Source organism: Nothobranchius furzeri, chromosome 9 (genome assembly GCF_043380555.1).
Source record: "Nothobranchius furzeri strain GRZ-AD chromosome 9, NfurGRZ-RIMD1, whole genome shotgun sequence".
NCBI lineage: Eukaryota > Metazoa > Chordata > Actinopteri > Cyprinodontiformes > Nothobranchiidae > Nothobranchius > Nothobranchius furzeri.
Window position 1 is genome coordinate 68,446,268 of NC_091749.1, and position 20,100 is coordinate 68,466,367.

Sequence of the window (20,100 nt, forward strand, 5' to 3'; positions counted from 1 at the left end):
TCTGGCTGCCAAGGTTTTGATAACGACTTTGTACCCATAAGGTAAAGAGTACCTCACATTGGGCTCTATGACCAGTCTGGTCATACCATCGACATATATACTGGACAATTTGTTTCCATAGGCTCCAATTATAAGTTTTTAGCCAAAATGGGAGGCTCCCACCACCGCCATTTTGACCGTGTCACAGGTTCCGTCAAGCCCAGACAATTCCATAAAAGGGAAAAGAGGTGGAGCTGAGGCTGGGATCAAATGACGACACCGGTCGAACTGAAGCGATGTAGCTACAAGCTAACGCAGAGGTGGGAGCTAAGCTAACGGAGGTAGCTATGTACCTACAACCAGAGTTAACTGTGCACAACACCGGAGCTGTTGAGTCAGAGATACGCCGGGCTGACCGCTGGGTAAAACCGGGTGGAACACAGAGGTCTCCCGAGAGCTCCACAAGCCGGCAGCCGTGCAGCAGACAGGCGCCGCTGCGATCAGAGATGTGCAGAGCTGCCGTTGGGGAGAACCGGGTGGAAAACATCGGTTTCCATCCGAGAGCTCCACAAGCCGGCAGCCGCGCAGCAGACAGGCGTCGCGATCAGAGATGCACCAAGCTGCAGCTGAAGGGAAGGAGTTTATACCGATAGTCAGAACCCAGCTCCAACATGACCGACATGTCATATTTCAACCTATTTTCAAAAATGCAGCGTTATGTTATGTCAATTTCAATTCATGAATAGTTTATATAAAATTGCAATGCGGCAATGCAGTTTGAAACTATATACCAAAAAAAGGTAGTAGGAACTAAATATTTATTTTATTTAGAACTTTTTTCCAAGCAAGACGTGTTGGGCATGTTAACATCTGCCAGTAAAATAATTCAACATAGCAGCAGCCAACTTCAACAGAGTAACCCCCCAGACTTCTCCTGAACCATCGTTTACGTGTACGATGTTTCCAAGTACTATTCCTTGTTCTGTAGAGCAGGCAATAGAACGCACTTAACCATATTAGTAATGCCCTGTCTTCTTATTGCATATAAAAAAGTAACAAATTGAATGCTTCTGAGGTTTAAAGAGCATTGTGCAGTGCAACGTACTTTATGTAAACTTCAATGTTTTAAAGTGCAGCAACAACTTCAGCCTCAATATAGTAATAATAATACAAAATCTAACAAGTGAAAGAACAACTCTTAAAGTCTGAAGGGTAGCAAAAATACAGGCCTACTGGCCTTGCCCCTAAAATAAATGTTGGTTACAAAATATCACACACTGAGCCTTTCAAGTTTAAAGTGTAGCTGCAAAACGATTGCAATATTTAAGAGGCAAACAAAAGCACTTCAAGTAGAATGGATATGAAATCTGAGGCTTCTACATGTTGAGTGCTAGGAACACGAGCTTGTCAACTCTTGCTGGTTTCAGTGCTGACCTCTGGCATGACACAATGTTCCCACTTGCACTGAAAGCCCGCTCTGATGGGGAACTTGTGGCAGGAATGCATAAATATTTCCTCGCTAGCTTGGCCACTAGGGGAAAGTGTGCCTCATTTCTCTTCCACCATTCCAGTGGTTCTGTGTCTGGACCAGCTTCCAGTAGGAGATAGAGGCTTAGCTCCTTTTCAATAGACTCTCTGGTTGAACGTGGGGCCACTTGGCTTGGCTTTGCTGATGGTTTAAAGTACCTGCTCAAACTCTTATTTTTCTTCTTAGCAGGAACCTCCTCTGGCTCATCCTGACCTTTGGCAGTGTCTGATGGAGCTGATTGAGGGACTGCCTCTGTTTGTTCGGCCACCATCTTCTGTAGCTCTACAGCAGCTCTTGTTTTGATGTCATCCACCCTCTTCTTTGATGTATGTGGTTTTGAATCGAGGGTCCACAAGAGACACAATGTCAAGCAGGTCCTGGGTTGTCTGGTCATCATACTTTTCATTTAAGTATTTTAGTATGCCCTCTTTTATAGACGTGGTGAGCTCAGTGTCGCCATCCTGATGCTGGAGAATCTGGTTGTTGAACAGATGGAGGACGAGTTTCAAGGAGGAAACACTTGGGCGAAGCTCTCTAGACAAGGCATCTGTAAACTCCTTGAGAGGAGTCAGCGCCTTGTTCACAGACTCCAGAACCTCCATATCCTGCCAAGATGGCACCAGGTGACGTGTTGTCTTGTCGGCTCGGAGGACTTGTGAGAGAGCTTTCTCCTGCTCGATCACCCTTTCAACCACTGCTTGCACTGAGCCCCACCTTGTAGGGGTTTCTGTGATCAGCTGATGAGGTGGCATGGGTGGATTTTGATCTGCTTGAGCCTTGGCCAGTTCCCCTCTTCTCTTCCATGAATTGGAGAAGGCAGCCACGATCTTCTTGCAGACACCGACTGCTCGTCCCACCTCCTTTAGTTTCACACTCCTCTCTGTGTATATAAAGGAAAAGTAAACATAAGATTATGTACTTTTTATATATTACACTGTGTACAGGACTAGTAAAATGTATTAATTACATTCTTTTAATCAATGTATATATAAATTAGATTACCGTATACATTTTAGTATATGACTTCTGTATCTCATAATGCAGATTTTCATTTCACAATTACAGTTTTTTAAACTGTACAATTCTATCTCCTGATTGACATTTTTATCCCAGAACTTTGATTTTATCTCAGCCTAAAAGTCATAATGATATGATCGACCAAACAGAGATTAAATACTGTAGTATTTAATCATATAATTATGAGTTTTAGGCTGTATGTCAAGTCTAACTAAACATTTTTTTTATCTCTGTAAAATTTAAAAATCTAAACACATGTTGGAGTAATTAAACCATATTGATACGGAAGCAGACGCTGGCGCGCATGGCTGCCGCTGCTCACCGGACCCTTTGATCGTACTGGCTCCTAGATGTTTTGAGTCCTCAATAAAGCTTCTGTGTCAGGACCGACCCTACGACTCTACCACCTGTACTATCTGGCTTTTAACATTGACTTTACAACCTTTTCACGTTGTATCTCGGCCGCCTGCTCTGCCACCCACACCCGGGGACCCTGGAGACAGTGATCCGTCTACCTGCTGCACACCCAGACTCCAACCGTCTGCCGGATCGAGCCAACCGTTATGTGGGCAATCAAGATCGCCGCTCTGTATGTCCTCCTCTTTGCCCTCCTTCCTGACTGTTTTTGTCCGGTGGCTGGCATGTATCAATACGTGGCCGCTGAGTTCTTCCAACTCCGGTCCTCCCATGCCTCCACCTCCTGGATTGCTTCGGTGCCCCGACATTGTCCTCCCTCCCCGGCGGAGATACATGCATGGGGGCACCCGCAGAAGTCACAACCTCAATGATCATAATCCTCCTCACTCGTTCTGGTCTGCAACCCATCGCCCTCCAAGGAGGCCTCCCCGCCGCGTCGACCACTCTGCGTTAGCATACCCAGTTAGGACGGCTGTGCTCCAGCTGGCCTGCAGCCCTCCTCCGTCGCCAACTTTGGCCTGCTCAATATCTGCTCCCTGATGAACAAAAGCCATCATATCCACGATCTCCTCTCCTTCCTGTTTCCTCACCAGGTTGTTCGGGCAAATCTTTCCCCAGGGGTCCGAGCACCATTTAAAGGTTCCGGTTGAGGCCAGTAGGAGAGGGTGGGGGAAATATTCTAATGGGGTTTCTCTTATGGGTGTTTTTAATCTGGTGTTTAGAAGCAAATTAGGATTTTTATATTTATATTTTGGTATGTCTAGGTAATGGGTTATGAAAATAATTGTATTTAAATAAAGTTGAGAAGTACTTGGTGAGGGTAGCAGTGGAGCTCCCCTGGTGAGCTGGGGTAGTTGGTTTAGCCCTATTAGCAGCAGGGGTACATAAGGCTGCATGTTTTCATGCTCATGTTGATTGTTGCTGCCTGTACCAACAACTAGTGGAAAATAAACCACTCTGCGTGAGCCTCAGTGTCATTGCTCCTGAAATCCAGCCGTTTAAGGCCGTCTATATGACAACCAGTTTGGATTTAAACCAAAACACAGCATGGATCTATGCATATTTGCTTTAAAAGAAATAATCAGAAAGTTTAAAAGAGGTAACCCCTCTGTGCTACGATGCTTTATTGACGAGTCTAAAGCAGGGGTAGGGAACCGATGGCTCGTGAGCCATATGTGGCTCTTTTGATGAATGCATATGGCTCTCAGATAATTCACAGAAACCACAGTGTTAAACATAAAAAACATTCTTGTGCATTTTAACATCCATCCATTTTCTACCGCACCCGTTTAAGCAACACATTCTCACTCCCAACGCGTCAAAAAAAAAAAAGCTTAATCAGCCACCCTCCGCGTCAAACCCCTGACGCCAAAAGTTCCCTTTTTCGTCACTTATGTACGAAAAGGGGTTTTTCTCCTTTCTGACTGCAGATCCTGATGCAGCGTAAAACTGATGTGATGGGATGTCCGCTCCTGCGGCACCGAACCAGCTAATTTAACCGCACCTAAACCTTAACGTTTTGCTATTTATAACCTTCCCCTCACCCTCATGCTAACCTTAACCATCTTGCTACCTAAAACCAGGCGCGCAGATAGGGTGGGGGGACGGGGGGGATCTCACCCCCAGATTCAGATCAACCCCGATCCGTCCCCCCAACTAAGGCCAGAAAGAAAACAAAATCGGAGGTTAAGCGCTTGAAGCTCCTTTTTCCAATTACACTGAATGCAGCATGACGTAAACAAACACCGACTCCAGAGCCGCCAAAGTGGTTGCTGCTAGGATGCAGGATGAAGCGAAAAAGGCAAGTAACGATTACAGTAATCCCTCGTTTATCGCGGTAGATGCGTTCCAGACCTGGCCGCGATAGGTGAAAATCCGCGAAGTAGGGACTCCCAGCATGCCCCTCGCGGGGATTCCCTCCACGTCGCACCTACGTCACAAACCGCGGCTATAAACGGAAGTCGCCTTTCCAGCTCACCACTCAGTCATCGTTTCTTCAGATTCATGATCAGAGTTTCCAACCTACCAATCAATCCAACGAACTATCAGCTCATAGTAATTTATCTTACTTACTTCTGGAAAGCCCGACATTTCCGTGTCACTTCGTTGACGCTCGAACGCTCGGGGGTTTCCTAGATCAGCCGGCGTTTCACCGACGCTATCACTTCCGCGTCTGTGAAACCACGCTCCCTATTGAATTATCGTATGATCACATTCTGTTTTTGTGGGTAAAACTCAAGAAATTTTTTTTCACTTGTTTTTTTTTTGTTTTATTACAAAAAGTGCATTTTATGATGAAATTGATGAACAAAACAAGAATTTCTTGATATTTCGCATAGAAAAATACCGCAAATCAGTGAAAAATACCGCAAATCTGCGGATTCCCCCTGAAAAATGCTCCAAAGAAAAAATCCGCGAAGCAGCGAATCCGCGATGAACGAACCGCGAAGTAGCGAGGGATTACTGTACTGCGTATTTAAAGAGCAAGTCAACCCCTACCAGATTCTAACTCCACTCTCACTTCATGTTTGAAAAATGCAACAAATGCTGTTGGCTGGCAGACCGCGACGGCGGAGCTGCTAACAAATACACACACACAGGCTCACGACAGCATTGTGACATCATAATGTACCAGTTTACATCATAGCATATGTAACCGGATTACAGGATACAATAAGATAATTAAAAGAAAAAATAAACAAATGGGCCAATAATTAGGTTCGGGGAGAATTGGAGGTTGTTTAAGAATGACTGGAGTCACGGGTATAGCATGAAACGGTTTATATACTAAATTTTAATAATAATGGGAGATATAACACATAAAGATAACACATAAAAACAGATGAAAACAATCGACAATAGTAAAATGCTCGGTATGAGATTTGATCATATGAGTCACAAGTCAGCCGGCGTCAAGTCAAATCCCCACGCTTGGGGTGAAAGTCAGAGTCCGGTGGTGCGATTTTTTCCTACCGCACCGTTGAGATTGTTCACAGAAGAGAGCAGTCTGCTCTTCAGTTACTTGAGATGTCCTGGTTCGTTCAGTGGTTAAGGCTCGCCATCTCCCTCGTCAGGAAGAAATCCAGTTCTCGTTCCAAGTGAGTGATCATAGGAGTCGGGATCAAACCCAAGGAAAAAAAAAAACCCAGCCTGTAAACAACAGGACTGTTAGCGAGTTGGCATCGACCCTTCTCGTCACATCACAGCATAAAGTCTTACAGACTTAAACAAATGCTTCACTCTATTGGCATAGCCAATCATGTTTGGGTTCACAGTTCAACTAACATAACATCAATTTGATTGTCTATTAAAATAATTCTCAGTAGCTCTGGAAATATAATTACATATGACAACAATTGTTCAGCTCAATAGGCTCAGTTAGATTCTATTACTCTACACTATTCAACAAGAAATACATTCATGACAACAAGGATACATTTAGTTGTGTTTCTATACAGCATTGTGACACCTTGTATATCTGTAACACAATAAATAAATAAATAAATAAATAAATAAAATGTTCTATAACAAAATTCAACAAAATATAAATTCTGGTCCTTTGGTCCACCTTTGTAAAATAATTCCTCCCTAATCAGTTAGCTTTTATTTATTTTTATTTATCTATTTTTTTTTATTATTAAATGTTTGGTTAAGGGACGCATTGCTAATTCTATGGCGTTAGCTATAACGCCCCTGAGGACCTTGTACATCTAGGCCGTACCACCATTAACTGGCGGTTTGAGCCGTTAACTCCTGGGAATCCCATATGCCCTACCGCCGTTAACTGGCGGTTTGAGCCGTTAACTCCTATATGCCCTACCACCGTTAACTGGTAGTTTGAGATGTTAACTCCTGGGATCTAACGTCTAGCAGCCCACTGCTGTCACCTCGGTTGCTGTAATTAGCTTTTTGAATTTAATAATTTACTGAATTTAATCTCATTCACTCACCAACGCGCTCCAACGGTTCCCTCCTACAGAGGATTGGTTCACTCTGTCGTCTCCACACAAATCTATAAGAATGGAATTAATTTGATAAGCTATTTAAGTTTCCTTTTTTTTTTTAAGTTGCATCGTTAGCTTTTTCTCTTCTTTTTTCTTTACTCACCGCGTTGGTTCCAAGTTCCTAGCTCTTATTAGAAGGAGTCAAGTCCGCCTCTCCCTCTATCTATGCGGCACCCAAATCAGGGTTCTTCACGGCCTCGACCGTTGTTTTTTTTTCTCTCTCTCTCTCTCTCTAACCGCTCAGTCTTTGCTTTCTGTATCTGCGTGCTGCACAGCCGTTTGTCTCTCCTCTCGCTCAGCTGCGTCGCACGGTTTTATTTCGCGGAGGCGGGACTTATTTCTCTCAGCCAATGAAATTTCAGATTCCCACCTGGACCAATAGTATACAGCTTTCCTCTTCTGTTTCTGTTAGTGATGTTCAAGATTCTTGTTTTAACCGATGTTTAATATTAAACTCGTTATTTTAGTTATTCACCCTTCCAATAATTCATTATGAAATTATCTATTAGTTAATTAGATATCTATTAATTAGTATTGTTAATTTCCTTAATTTATATTTTATATTTTATCTAAATTGAGGATGGATCATATTAGTAAGCCAATTAGTTAATACCTCATTAAGGTTCTAGCTTCTGGGTTACATCCTCCCCCATTAAATATCATGCACGTCCCTGTGCATTGTTTCTACGGGGTACACAACTTCTTGAGTAAGAGAGTCAATAAAAGCTTTATTAAGTCCTTGGAAAAGGGACCTAACTACGGTCACTAGTGGATTGCCCAATTGAGAGTAAGTTAGTCTTTGAGGAGGCTGACTACTTCGTTCAGATCTCCTGACATACATCTCTGGTTGCACAGTATCATGCTCATCCGTTTCGGTTTGATTCTCAACTGAGACAGGACGAAGTGAGCTCTCTGTTTCCGACAGAGCTGATGAGCTATTCTCTAAGACTTTGGTCTTTTCAGATGTATGTGTCTGATCGTGTATGATGGGTTCAAAACTTACATCACGTTGCTGCGACTTTAGGACACCATCCAATTGAGGTAGGTTTGTGTTAGTTTCATCCCCCGTTTCTACGTCAGGTAAGTATACTTCGTTTTTTTTCGTTTTTTCAGGTAAGTATGTTGCTGCTTCTTTCACTCTTTCAGGTAAGAATGTCGCAGTTTCACTCATTCTGTCAGGTAAGAATGTTTCGGTGTTGATGCCTTTGTCAAGTAAGGACAATTCAGCATTTTCATTACCAGCTAAGGTTGGTTCCTTGCGATCCCCTGTGTGTAAGGATAGTGTGTTTTGTTGTTGAATATTATTTACCGGTCCTGAATCTGCTATGAGTTCCCTATTTGGCAAGGTGACCGCTATTTGATAGGATGGTCGGTTTAGCACTTGTGGAAGATCAGAGTAATAAAACTCATCTACCTCTTCGTCAAGTGGCTCATCTGGGTCAGGTTCTAAGGCTGAACTCTGTCTTGTATGAGGTCTGCTAGGTTTCGTAACGCGTTCTGTTTCATTTTCTAATGAAGAGAGAAAACCACAAGGCAGTAAAAGATCTCTGTGGAGTGTTCTGTTGGGTCCTTCTCCGTTCTCTGGTTTTACAGTGTATACTGGCAAGTTTTCCATCTGTTTGAGAACTATATACACTGTTTGCTCCCATTTGTCTGCTAATTTATGCTTTTCTCTTAAGCGAAGATTTCGGACTAAAACACGATCTCCCACACCTAGTGTGGACTCACGAATGTTTCTGTCGAACCGTTCTTTGTTCTTCCTCGCTGTTTTTTGAGAGTTTTTTATGACAATGTCATAACTCTGTTCCAGATGACTCTTCAGTTCTTTAACATACTGAGAATGAGTTATAGAGGGCTTGTTCAAATGCGGTAACCCAAAGGCAATATCTATAGGCAACCGAGGCTGCCTACCGAACATTAGCTCGTAGGGAGAGTATCCCGTCACGTAATTTTTTGTACAATTGTACGAGTGAGTAAGTGGTTTTACAAAATCGCGCCAGTGATGTTTCTCAGTGGCTTGTAAAGTTCCCAACATGCTGAGTAATGTACGATTGTACCGTTCAACGGGGTTGCCACGAGGGTGATAAGGGCTCGTTCTGACTTTACGGATACCAAGTAAAGAACAAAGTTCCTTGATTGTACGTGATTCGAAATCCCGTCCCTGATCACTATGAAGACGCTCAGGAAACCCGTAGTGGACTAAAAAATGTTCCCACAGGTTCTTCGCGACGGTGGTGGCTTTCTGATCTTTGGTTGGGATGGACACTGCATACTTTGTAAAATGGTCTGTAATCACTAAGACATCTTTAGTGTTCTTACTGTCTGGTTCTATGGAGAGAAAATCCATGCAAACTAACTCCATAGGTCTGGTGGTGGTAATACTCACCATTGGAGCAGCTTTGTCAGGGAGGGCCTTCCGACGGATACATCTTTCGCAAGTTTTAACTTTGATTTCGATATCACTAGCCATTCTTGGCCAGTAAAAACGGGACCGAATGAGATCTGTCGTACGTTCAACCCCAAGATGCCCCATATCATCATGTAGGCTTTGCATGACTGTTGAACGTAATGAATCAGGCAAGACTAACTGCAATGATGTCTCTGGTCCTAATTGGCGTCTCCGGTACAGTAAATCATTTTGAAACTCAAACCGTTTCCACTCTCTCAAAAGGTTAAGAACCACCGGGGGTTCTGCAATAGTATCAGTTGGCGGTTTATTGTCAGTCATAAGCAGCTGAATGACTCGGCCAATGGTTGGATCTTTCCTCTGCAAGGAGACAAGGTCAGCATGGTTATACTTGGGCACAGCAAAGAAACTGTCACTATTGTCTTCCAACTGGAATAGGTCTGGAATGGCCGCTGCAGACATGGCAAGTGACTGAACTAAACCACAAGGAGAATCAGTCTCATCCAAGACCATGTGCTTTTGGCATGTTGCCTTCACTGCTTCGGCTTGAAGTTGAAGCTCGACTTCTTTGACAGAGGATAAAAGATGAGATCGGAACTCATCTAGTCGTTGGCATTCCTCAGTGAATTTTGAGTTGTCTTCAGGTTTATCATGCAGCCTCCTAGACAGGCCATCCGCGTCAACGTTCTGTGTACCTGCACGGTATCTGATGTCAAAATTATAGGTGGACAACGCAGCTAGCCAACGATAGCTCGTTGCATCGAGTTTTGCCGTTGTTAAGAGGTAAGTTAACGGATTATTATCAGTAATGACAGTGAATGTGTTCCCATACAAATAGTCATGAAACTTATCTGTTATGGCCCACTTTAAGGCTAGAAACTCCAACTTGTGCGCAGGGTACCTAGTTTCACTAGAGCTTAAACCGCGACTTGCATAAGCGATTACCTGTGTGACACCGTTTTGCACTTGGTATAGCGCTGCACCGAGTCCGGTCGTACTAGCATCTGTGCGTACTAGATATGGGAGTTTTGCGTCAGCGTAGCCAAGAACTGGCGAAGTGGTAAGTTTTTCAATAATAGTTTGAAAGGACTTCTCACAGTCTTGGCTCCAACGATTCCCAAAGGGTTCTTTGGGGTTCAAGTACTTTGATCTACATGGTGGTGTTTTAAAGTTTTTCCGTTTGGGTTGATAACCAGCCGTGAGAGATGTTAGTGGCTTGACAATATTTGAGTAATCTTTAACGAAGCGTCGGTAATAACCGGTAAATCCTAAGAAAGATTGGAGTTCCTTCAAAGTCTGAGGCTTCGGCCATGTTTTGAGTGCTTCCACCTTATCTGGATCGGTTTTTATGCCATCTCGAGATACTATATGTCCAAGATAACGCACAGATGTCTGGAAAAAACGACACTTATCTGGTGATAGCTTGAGTCCGTATTCTCTAAGCCGTTCAAGAACGTGAGAAAGTCTGGTTTCGTGTTCTTCCAAGGAGTTGGAAAAGACGATCAAGTCGTCTAGGAAAACTAACACTTCCTTCAGATTAATGTCCTTCATACACTTTTCCATAACCCGTTGGAAAGTGCTTGGAGCATTTGTTATTCCTTGTGGCATACGGTTAAATTCATAAAACCCAAACGGGCAAACAAAAGCAGTTTTAGGTTTATCCTTTTCACACATCTCTATTTGATAGTAACCTGACTTGAGGTCCATCACAGAAAACCACTGTGATCCAGCGAGAGCAGAAAAGGACTCCTCCAAGTTAGGCAGGGCATATGCGTCGCGAATGGTTTGCAGATTAAGCTTTCTATAGTCTATACATAGACGTACCTCACCATTCTTTTTCCGAACTACCACTATTGGTGAGGCAAATGGAGACTCCGACTCTCTTATTATACCGGTTTCCAAGAGGGCTTCCAAATGTTTTCTCACGGCTTCATAATCATGTGGATGGATCGGCCGAGATTTCTGTTTGAATGGGGTCTCGTCTTTTAAGTTGATGTGATGTCTTATCTGTTGTGTATGACCAAAATCAAGATCGTGGTGCGAAAACACATCGGAGTAAGTGTTAAGTTTGTTGGTGATCCTCCCTTTCCATTCTTCGGACAAGGGCGAAGTACCGAAGTCAAAACTGAGAGGAGGGTTTGAAGGTGAAGTCTGTTGCTGCGAACTACACGCCGCAAGTACTTTCTGATCACTTTTGTCAGGTTCTGGATATGGCATAACACGATCGGCTTTAACTAACTCAGCGATCACACAGTTAGTGGGTAATGTGATGTCATGGTTAGTTTCGTTTCTTAGTACAACAGGTACTTTGTATGGACCATGTGAAGGTAAGGAAATGAGGCAACAGTCTACAATTATACCCCCTGGTAGAGAACCATTGGTGGGTTGTTCAATGAGTGCATAAGGCTCATGCTTGTTTTGGCTGGGTTGCATAAACCCTTCTAGTAACAGTTTTTTATTTGCAGGGAGAACTTCTTGGGTTCTCCCTCGAAGCTTCACCACACCAACTCGTCCATCTTTGCTTTGTTTTTTTCTGACTGCTAAGGCTTTTAGCACGTGTTGGTACCCATAAGAGAGTGCCTTGGAATCAGGTAAGTTATTGGCAGACAATTGCTCATACAAAGGATCGAGTGTGTTTGTGCCAATGAGTAGTGGTGTATCAGAGTTTGAGCTTATATCCGGAACCACTAACGCAAGGGTAGGTAACTCAAGTCCAGACTGATCGAGCTCTTTTGGAAATGTGACACTTATCTCTATGTATCCTAAATAAGGAACTGCTTGACCGTTTGCGCCCTCGACTTCTAACAGATTACTGATGGGTTTAATTGAGAGGTCAGGTAAGTGTTCTTGGTAAAAAGAATTGGCAATGGTGGTTACCTGGGACCCTGAATCCAGTAAACAATTACATTCAACACTGTTAACTGAGACTGTAGCTGTGCATCGCCCACCCACTAATCTTTTGGGAAGTTTTGGCACTGAATGAGCATGAACTGGCTTGCAAAAAAGTCTCTCTGTCCTTTCCTTAGAGGGACTTGGTTCTACTTTAGCACCTATCTGTCCCACGATAGGAGCTTCTACCGGTTTAAAGGAGGAGACTGAGCAATTGGCTTTGACATCTCCCACTCGCGCTGCTTCTGTCTAAGAGCAAGTCTTTTAGTTGCAACTAGTGCTGGATTTGGCTCGTTGCTACAGCTAGAAGCTATGTGCCCATCTTCTCCGCACTTAAAACAGTATCCAGGCTTTGGTCTGGGCACCACTGCTGTTATCTGCTGAATCTGTTTGGGCTCATCTGGAATTTTAGTCCCCACACGGGGTTTTGACTCTTTTTGAGTTTTCTTTGCCTTTTTATCTGTGTTGTTAACCTTAAGCTGTGCAATTTGGCTCCTGAGCTCAGCGATTTGTTTGCGTAAGTCATCACAGTTATCATCTATTTCCAGTTCACAAGTGTTTTTACTCTGAGAGCATGTTGTTTGCACATTTGAATACACTCTAGTTCGTTGTGCCCCTAAGTGTTGTTTCATGCGTGCTGCTTTAGTAGCCTGTTTGTCTTCTTCAGTGCGCAGTTTGAGGAGAAGTGCTGTAAAATGAGGCGGGTTGTCTTTCTTTTGTTCGAGTTGCAGGTTTGAAATCAGCGAGCTGTCCCAACAGCCTCTGCAAAACTGCTTGAGCAGCTGCTGGTCGGCGTCACTGGAGGAAATTCCATTCCTCTGAATAACTAGGTTTAACAAGGTGTATAACCTCTGAAAGTAATCGGAAGGTTTTTCACCACTGTCCTGGTTTGTGTTTAAGAAGCGAGCAAAGAGCTCGTCGCCGTCTTCGACAGCTGCGTAAGCTGAATCGAGATGTTCAAGGTACGTTTCCGGGTCGGATTTTGGACTAAGAGCTTTAACGATGCTCGCTGCTGGGGCTGACAGACTCTCCACGATTCTTCGTACAATTTGGGACTTGGTGAGTGAAGGATCATTTATGCATAACACTACACTACTACGCCAAGTATCATAGTCAGTTTCAAAAGAAGGGTGTGGAACTCGCCCTGAGAACGGTTTTAGTCTGTATTGTGAAGTAGGCGGAGGGATAACCTCACTGCTTTTAAAAATGTGTTCCACAATAACTCGCTGAACCTCAGGTGTGTTTAAAAGATTTGGTGGAATGCAAGGGTTTTGTTTTCCAGTCTCTGTAGGTGGACAATTGTCCTTTGAGTTGTTCATATAGTTAACTTCTGGTGTTAAAGGCAGGGAATATGTAACTTGGTCACTATGGAGCATTGGCTCTGGTTCAGTGACTGGTTCAGATGCATGGGTATCCCTTCCTAAAGATTCCCCAATTTTTGCCAGTTCCTCCATTAGAAGGTCTTTAAATGATTGATTGCTACGCGCAGCTATGTCCCTGAGCTCTGACAGATAGGCATCAGTGGCAGATGTGCTAGTTTCTAGACTGTACGCGCTGGCTAGGTCTTGAATATGAAAGAAAACATCTGGGTTCCTAGTACAAGGTTTGTCATAGGGTAAACATTGTTTCTTTAATTCCTTAACAGTGGCTTCATGTTGAAACTCCACAATAATCTGATCACAGTTTGGTAACTTAATGCGCCTGTTAACTGGTCCGAATCCTTCCATAAACCCAAAGACTTCGTTATCAAGGTCTGTATCAGTTAACCCACTGATTAAAACAGCATTTGAAACTTTGACCTTTTCGGTTTTCACAACTTCCATTTTAAAACACTCAAAAGTACCAATAATGCCAAAATGGCAAACCACTGTGACCTCCAGGCACTCTTATGATGTCAGTCAATGGTTAGCTAAGGTAACAACTCTACAATTCTCCTGGCTGGCTCGCCAAGTTTTATGTAACCGGATTACAGGATACAATAAGATAATTAAAAGAAAAAATAAACAAATGGGCCAATAATTAGGTTCGGGGAGAATTGGAGGTTGTTTAAGAATGACTGGAGTCACGGGTATAGCATGAAACGGTTTATATACTAAATTTTAATAATAATGGGAGATATAACACATAAAGATAACACATAAAAACAGATGAAAACAATCGACAATAGTAAAATGCTCGGTATGAGATTTGATCATATGAGTCACAAGTCAGCCGGCGTCAAGTCAAATCCCCACGCTTGGGGTGAAAGTCAGAGTCCGGTGGTGCGATTTTTTCCTACCGCACCGTTGAGATTGTTCACAGAAGAGAGCAGTCTGCTCTTCAGTTACTTGAGATGTCCTGGTTCGTTCAGTGGTTAAGGCTCGCCATCTCCCTCGTCAGGAAGAAATCCAGTTCTCGTTCCAAGTGAGTGATCATAGGAGTCGGGATCAAACCCAAGGAAAAAAAAAAACCCAGCCTGTAAACAACAGGACTGTTAGCGAGTTGGCATCGACCCTTCTCGTCACATCACAGCATAAAGTCTTACAGACTTAAACAAATGCTTCACTCTATTGGCATAGCCAATCATGTTTGGGTTCACAGTTCAACTAACATAACATCAATTTGATTGTCTATTAAAATAATTCTCAGTAGCTCTGGAAATATAATTACATATGACAACAATTGTTCAGCTCAATAGGCTCAGTTAGATTCTATTACTCTACACTATTCAACAAGAAATACATTCATGACAACAAGGATACATTTAGTTGTGTTTCTATACAGCATTGTGACACCTTGTATATCTGTAACACAATAAATAAATAAATAAATAAATAAATAAAATGTTCTATAACAAAATTCAACAAAATATAAATTCTGGTCCTTTGGTCCACCTTTGTAAAATAATTCCTCCCTAATCAGTTAGCTTTTATTTATTTTTATTTATCTATTTTTTTTTATTATTAAATGTTTGGTTAAGGGACGCATTGCTAATTCTATGGCGTTAGCTATAACGCCCCTGAGGACCTTGTACATCTAGGCCGTACCACCATTAACTGGCGGTTTGAGCCGTTAACTCCTGGGAATCCCATATGCCCTACCGCCGTTAACTGGCGGTTTGAGCCGTTAACTCCTATATGCCCTACCACCGTTAACTGGTAGTTTGAGATGTTAACTCCTGGGATCTAACGTCTAGCAGCCCACTGCTGTCACCTCGGTTGCTGTAATTAGCTTTTTGAATTTAATAATTTACTGAATTTAATCTCATTCACTCACCAACGCGCTCCAACGGTTCCCTCCTACAGAGGATTGGTTCACTCTGTCGTCTCCACACAAATCTATAAGAATGGAATTAATTTGATAAGCTATTTAAGTTTCCTTTTTTTTTTTAAGTTGCATCGTTAGCTTTTTCTCTTCTTTTTTCTTTACTCACCGCGTTGGTTCCAAGTTCCTAGCTCTTATTAGAAGGAGTCAAGTCCGCCTCTCCCTCTATCTATGCGGCACCCAAATCAGGGTTCTTCACGGCCTCGACCGTTGTTTTTTTTTCTCTCTCTCTCTCTCTCTAACCGCTCAGTCTTTGCTTTCTGTATCTGCGTGCTGCACAGCCGTTTGTCTCTCCTCTCGCTCAGCTGCGTCGCACGGTTTTATTTCGCGGAGGCGGGACTTATTTCTCTCAGCCAATGAAATTTCAGATTCCCACCTGGACCAATAGTATACAGCTTTCCTCTTCTGTTTCTGTTAGTGATGTTCAAGATTCTTGTTTTAACCGATGTTTAATATTAAACTCGTTATTTTAGTTATTCACCCTTCCAATAATTCATTATGAAATTATCTATTAGTTAATTAGATATCTATTAATTAGTATTGTTAATTTCCTTAATTTATATTTTATATTTTATCTAAATTGAGGATGGATCATATTAGTAAGCCAATTAGTTAATACCTCATTAAGGTTCTAGCTTCTGGGTTACACATACATCTTAGCCAATAGCGGTGGCATATTTAAATTAGAATACAGTGCAGAGTTTTTACCTGACAACGGCACAACACTGCCAGTTTTAGGCAGAATATTTAAATTTGAACTAAGATGCACTGAAGTGCCAAATTATTGACTACACGTGTCTGCAGCACGATTAGACACTCGTTTATTTAGTTTATCAGCAAAAAAAAAGTTTATTTGGGGGTGACTTGCTCTTTAAAAAAGACCAACAATGTAAGTAGGCAGGACCGATCTGTCTGTTCATGCATGTTGGTTCTTGTTTCAGTACATTGTTATCAGTGTTGGGACCAGGGCCAGATTAACCCTTCGTTGTACCCTGGGCAACAATATTCAAGGGCCCCATCATCACGACCCAAGGATCACCATAATATGGTCACATACAGAATATTTTTCTGTAATATGCAGTAAATATACTCAATACTTGAATGCCTGACATCACGTAACCCGCTCAGGGTAACCTTTGACCCACCTTGTGTGGACTGACCAATGAGGAGAGGGTCTTAACTTGAGACCCTCTCTTCATTGGTCAGTCTGCATGAGACTGACTCTCAACCACTCTCAGCTGACGTTCAAAGTCATAGGCAGCGAAGGGTCTCTGTGCAGCGCAAAAGCCCGGGTGGACAGTTTGTTTAATATAGGGTGACCATATTTCCATTTCCAAAAAAGAGGACAGGGGATCTGTGCCTATGACGTCACACTATGGCAACGCCACACAAACCACGCTGGGACCCATTTTTTTTAAAGAACTACATTAATATCAGATTCTACCAATAAAAGGGCTCTAAAACAATTCATATGTAAATATTTAGCATATTAATTGCAAAATCTCATTTTTCTGCTTTAATGCTGCAACAAGGTTTTATTAATAATAATTTATTATACCTTTTGTTTTACTGCAGCATCGGTAAGCTTCCTGTGCACAAATTATTAAGGGTGATTGTTTCAGCTGTGAGATTAGACGATAGGATCAATGAAAAAAGAAGTTGTCACACACTCCATGGAAACTTTCAGAGAATCCACAAATAGTGGCTTTCAAATGGTTTTGTTACTTTTTGCAAGTTTAGAAAAGAAGCAGATGAGACAGCATGTCTGATAATTTAGTTTTTCATCTGATAACATTAGAACATGTCAGTAATGTCTGAGGGGCTCTTATAAACACTGTATAACTAACACTACTGGACAGGGTATGGATTACGCAGAGGCTTCTGGGGAACCCAGTTATGGGGGGGTGGGGGGGGGGGGTATTTTGCCTTGGCCCCCAAAATGTCTTGAAACAGCCCTGGCTGTGTGACTGAGTTATGAAGGTGATCTGAACTGTATCAGATGTATAATTATGACATGTGTATAACTTATTGCTTTATACAGGTAAAAACGTGTAGTGGAGATAAATCTACTTACATTTTACTTTTTGTTTTGTTTTTATTTAACTATTTCCTGTCCTGTCAGTCTCTCATCTTCCTGCATCTCCTCTAAACTCTCCAGAAAAACTGCTGCCTGGATTCTTACTTTTTCACCTCATCAGTTACTTTTGAGCAGATCAAAGGGATCTCCTGACCGCAAAGTGGAGAGTGCGTTTCGATGCTGCGTCAGTGAGGTGAAATCACTGCAGCACAGGTGATGAGCTCCGCAGTGGCAGAGCGCTTCAGGCACAAATAAGACAGAAAGTAGAGAACATGTGCGGACATGAACGATCGTGTGCTAATTATAGTTTTTTGGTTGCGCCACATTGAGAATGGACCGTGCGCTGGACGCAGCAGCCTGGAGCGCTGCGCAACAACGCGCTGTGCCGTTCTCTGTGCTCTCTTCTCAAAAGAGTCCATGAATGATGTAATATAGGTAGAAAACTTTTTTCTGGCTCCCCTGGATGTGTAGGATATACAGCTCCCCTATAATTCGATCCCTGCTCCTGGATGAAAAGCCGGACATTTTCATTAATACAAGAACCCCCCCAGATGCCCCGGACAGAGTGAAAAGTGGACATGTCCAGGGAAAACAGGACGTACGGTCACCCTAGTCCTCATAAAGCGGGAGATTACAGATTCAGTATTTTGCTCGTGCTCTTGCTGCCCTGGGCCCTTATGAGTTCGTGGGCAACTGGGCAATTGCCCAGACGGCGGGTAAATCCACAACATAAGTTCACTGCCAGAGTCCGTAGCGGCAGATATCGGCGTGGTCTCGGCATCCACTATGCCCAGCCCTCGCTGCCTAAAGAAGGCGACAAGCCTTCCCTCCTAGCACTGGAACGCTGCATGCCTGTTTAACTGTCTTCGTCGCTGGCAGCCCTACCCGACTGCGAACGACCCCACCCCCCAAAGTCCGATGCCACAATGACAGGTCGACCACGCACACCTCTCAGTAGGCCTGTCACCCTTTTATCCTCCCTGGCCTCGTTATCCATAACGAGGACCAGCTGGTGTCCAATCACCACACCCTCGGAGCTCGGCAGCTTCCTCAATAATTCCCTGTCTCCCTCCTTGAAGGCTCTTTTTTTATCATTTAGCAGATTCTTCAGTTCACTGGTGATCCAGGGTTTGCTATTAGCGAAGCATCTCACTGTTCTGGTGGGTATTATATTGTCCACACAGAAGTTTATATAGTCAGTGACACATCCAGTCATGGCATTGATGTCCTCTTCATATCCTTGGCAGAGAGTCATCCAATCTGTGGTCTCAAAACAACTCTGCAGGGCTTCCTCAGCATCCTGTGACCATTTTCTCACAGTTCTTCTTGTCACGGGTTGCCCCTGATCAAGTGGTTTGTATTCTGAGCAGAGAAAAACAAGACTGGTATCTGATTGTCCCAGAGGAGGTCTTGTTTTGGACATGTATGCATTCTTTACATTTGTGTAACACAAATCCAATGTCTTGTTTTCTCTGGTGGAGCAGCTGACAAACTGTTGAAATGTTGGAAGTGTAGCAGAGCGAGGCATGATTAAAATCACCAGATATAGCCACAAATGCATTGGGGTGCTGGGGTTGTAGCTTAGCGACAATGGAACTGATGGCATCACATGCATTTTCAGCAATGGCTGAAGGTGGAATATAACTGGTTGCCAAGACAACACTGGTGAACTCTCTTGGCAAATAATATGGGTGACAACTTACTGCCAAGAGTTCAACATCTGGGCTGCAGAGACGACATTTCACTGAAACATGACCTGGATGGCACCATCTGTTGTTGACAAGCACTGCCACTCCACCTCCTTTTCTTTTCCCGCTCCTCTTCAGATGTCTGTCTGCTCGTACAGTCAGGAATCCTGGCAGAGAGACACTGGAATCAGGGATATGGCCCTGCAGCCACGTCTCAATGAAACACATAACACTACACTGCCGATACTCTGGCTGAGTCCTTGAAAGGGCTTGGAGTTCATCCATCTTGTTGGCCAGTGATCTCACATTGCCCATTATGATCGATGGAAGAGATGGTTTGAATTTCCTCTTTCTCTGTCTCTGTTGTGCTCCTGCTCTGCACCCACACTTCATGCGTTTTAGCTCATTGCTCATGCATCTGACCTGTTCTATTCTCTGAAATGAGATCAAATTAGTGCTTCTATGGGTTGCCTCCTCTCTGCACTAGAAAATTTTACTTTATTTAGAGACGTGTCAATTTCTCCCCAAGCCAACCCCCCCCCCCCCCCCCCCAACGCCACAGCTGTAAATATTCCTAGGGGAAACACTGTATATATATATATATATATATATATATATATATATATATATATATATATGCCCAGGAAGCAACAGTTGACCACCGCCCCCGGGGCAGAGGGCCCCTGCAGAGAAAACACTGGATTAAAAAGAGTAAAAATATAAAAATAAAAGAGCTAATATAAATGACAAAAGAAAGAAAATAATGAATAAAATCATATGAACAGTAAAGC

General features: G+C 43.0%; 1 protein-coding gene across 1 annotated transcript; it reads right to left on the reverse strand.

Annotated features, from left to right (window-relative positions):
- Positions 1 to 493: 493 nt before the first annotated feature.
- LOC129159939 (E3 SUMO-protein ligase ZBED1-like) lies at positions 494 to 19,831 on the reverse strand. The gene is made up of 2 exons (XM_054737089.2): positions 19,325 to 19,831; positions 494 to 2,387 (listed from the first exon to the last, which is right to left on the reverse strand). The coding sequence occupies exon 2, from the start codon at positions 2,257 to 2,259 to the stop codon at positions 1,813 to 1,815; it is 447 nt and encodes a 148-aa protein (XP_054593064.2). The 5' UTR covers positions 2,260 to 2,387; positions 19,325 to 19,831; the 3' UTR covers positions 494 to 1,812.
- Positions 19,832 to 20,100: the final 269 nt, after the last annotated feature.

What these genes read in the sequence shown, in the direction of transcription:
- LOC129159939 (XM_054737089.2), bottom strand. Translation starts at nt 2,259, where the DNA reads ATGCCACCTCATCAGCTGATCACAGAAACCCCTACAAGGTGGGGCTCA.